The sequence below is a fragment of the Chaetura pelagica genome, unplaced genomic scaffold (assembly GCF_000747805.2).
Source record: "Chaetura pelagica isolate M959 unplaced genomic scaffold, ChaPel_1.0 scaffold20, whole genome shotgun sequence".
NCBI lineage: Eukaryota > Metazoa > Chordata > Aves > Apodiformes > Apodidae > Chaetura > Chaetura pelagica.
In genome coordinates this window covers 3,234,811-3,236,315 of record NW_009951958.1, presented here as the reverse complement: position 1 = coordinate 3,236,315, position 1,505 = coordinate 3,234,811, and the positions used below count along the sequence as shown (strand labels likewise).

General features: G+C 60.6%; 1 protein-coding gene across 2 annotated transcripts in view; it reads right to left on the bottom strand.

Annotated features, from left to right (window-relative positions):
- Positions 1 to 1,505, bottom strand: part of ECEL1 (endothelin converting enzyme-like 1) — an 8,758-nt gene that overhangs the window by 2,885 nt on the left and 4,368 nt on the right. For both annotated transcript variants that reach the window (XM_009999648.1, XM_009999655.1), the window contains exons 4-8: positions 1,353 to 1,445; positions 988 to 1,112; positions 359 to 581; positions 95 to 206; positions 1 to 8 (exon numbers count right to left, since the gene is read on the bottom strand). The exon at positions 1 to 8 is cut by the window's left edge and continues 60 nt beyond it. In XM_009999648.1, coding sequence (XP_009997950.1) covers positions 1 to 8; positions 95 to 206; positions 359 to 581; positions 988 to 1,112; positions 1,353 to 1,445 — 561 coding nt within the window. The remainder of the gene's footprint in view (positions 9 to 94; positions 207 to 358; positions 582 to 987; positions 1,113 to 1,352; positions 1,446 to 1,505) is intronic.

Below are 1,505 nucleotides of genomic sequence, written 5' to 3'. Positions count from 1 at the left end.
TACCGGAGCTGCGGGCAAAGAGAGTGGTGGGTTGATGGGCACCACATTCTGTGTGCCCCCAGGCTATGGTGGGGGCAAGGGCAGGGGTCCATGCTGAGGGAAGCTACCTTGGCCCTGGCCGCTCTCCGTGTCTCTTCGTCCATCCAATCCAGCTCATCTAGGCGCCGGTCCAGAATGTATTTGATGTCTTCCACCAGCTGCTGCACCTATAAGGGGTTACTGCAGGTATTCACAGGGAAGCCTCACCACGCATCACCCTGCCAGACAGCCCACAGTGAGGTGCTGGGTGATGGTAGAGACCTTGGCAAGGTGACAGGAGGGACATTGTGGCTTTGTACCCACAGGTGACATGACCTACCTTGGCCTTGCTGGTGGAGGAGAAGTGCTCCTCAACAAAGAGGGCACCCAGGGCCATGCCAAAGTGCTTGTTGGCCTGGCTCAGGCAGATCTTGCCTGGCTCGAGCTGCTTCTCATTGCCCTCCATCTCCTTGGAGAGCTCATGGATAGCGTCACGGAAGGGGGTGGAGAGGTGCTCACTCAGCACCACCACGATGCGCCACAGCATGTAGTTGTGAAGGATCCTGGTGATGGGGGCAAGATCAGCCACCCCCGTCGCTGGGCATGTCTTCAGACATACCGAGAGAGTGGGGAGCATGCACTGGATGGGGACACCCGTGCTCAGGGACCAGGCAGGCCGCTGGGGTGCCATGTCCTGTAGGTGCACAGGCCCAGGCTGGCACCCTGTACCTCTCTGCTATGTGATGGGTATAATGACTTCTAGCATGGAGGACCTCAGTGGGTGGCAGGGTGTTACCACGGCACTCCTTCCAGGAGGTTTCCTGGGGTCCCATGCCCAGCTTAGCCTTCCCGGGATGGGGTTGATGTTGGGGGTTGACCAGCCACAGCCACCCTGTGCCCACCCTTGTTGCCAACCCCCTGCTGGGCTGGGGAAGGTGCTGGGGCACAGGGACTGACAACCTCCCTCACCTGCTGGGTGTCACACGAATGAGGTCGGACACCTTGTGCATGTAGTCAGTGGCCAGCAGCACCACCTCCTCCTCCTCCGAGAAGTTGTCATGGAAGATACGGTCCAGCAAGCGCTTCCACTTGAGCTGCCAGAGTGGACACCATCAGGAGTGGCACAGGAACTCCCCCTCCATGCCACCCTGGAGGCAGCCCTCTCCAGTCTTTCCACCCCTTCCCACCCCAACAAGTGCAGGGTGGATTCAGCACCCTCAAGTGGACTTATCTGGGGGAGCAGCGAGGGCATGGAGCAGGGGGAGAGGGACAAGTGTGGGGCACGGGGCAGATGGGGGACATGTTACAGCAGGCTGGGCACCAGGGGTACGCACCGTGGGGGTGATGCGCTGCAGCTCAGCCAGGGTCACTTTGTGGTACATGCTGCTGACATCCCTCCGCACGTCATCATACTCAGACACCGTGATCTGCGTGGGGTGGGCACAGCTGTCACCACCCTGCTGCCCACCGTGGGGGTGGCACAGGGA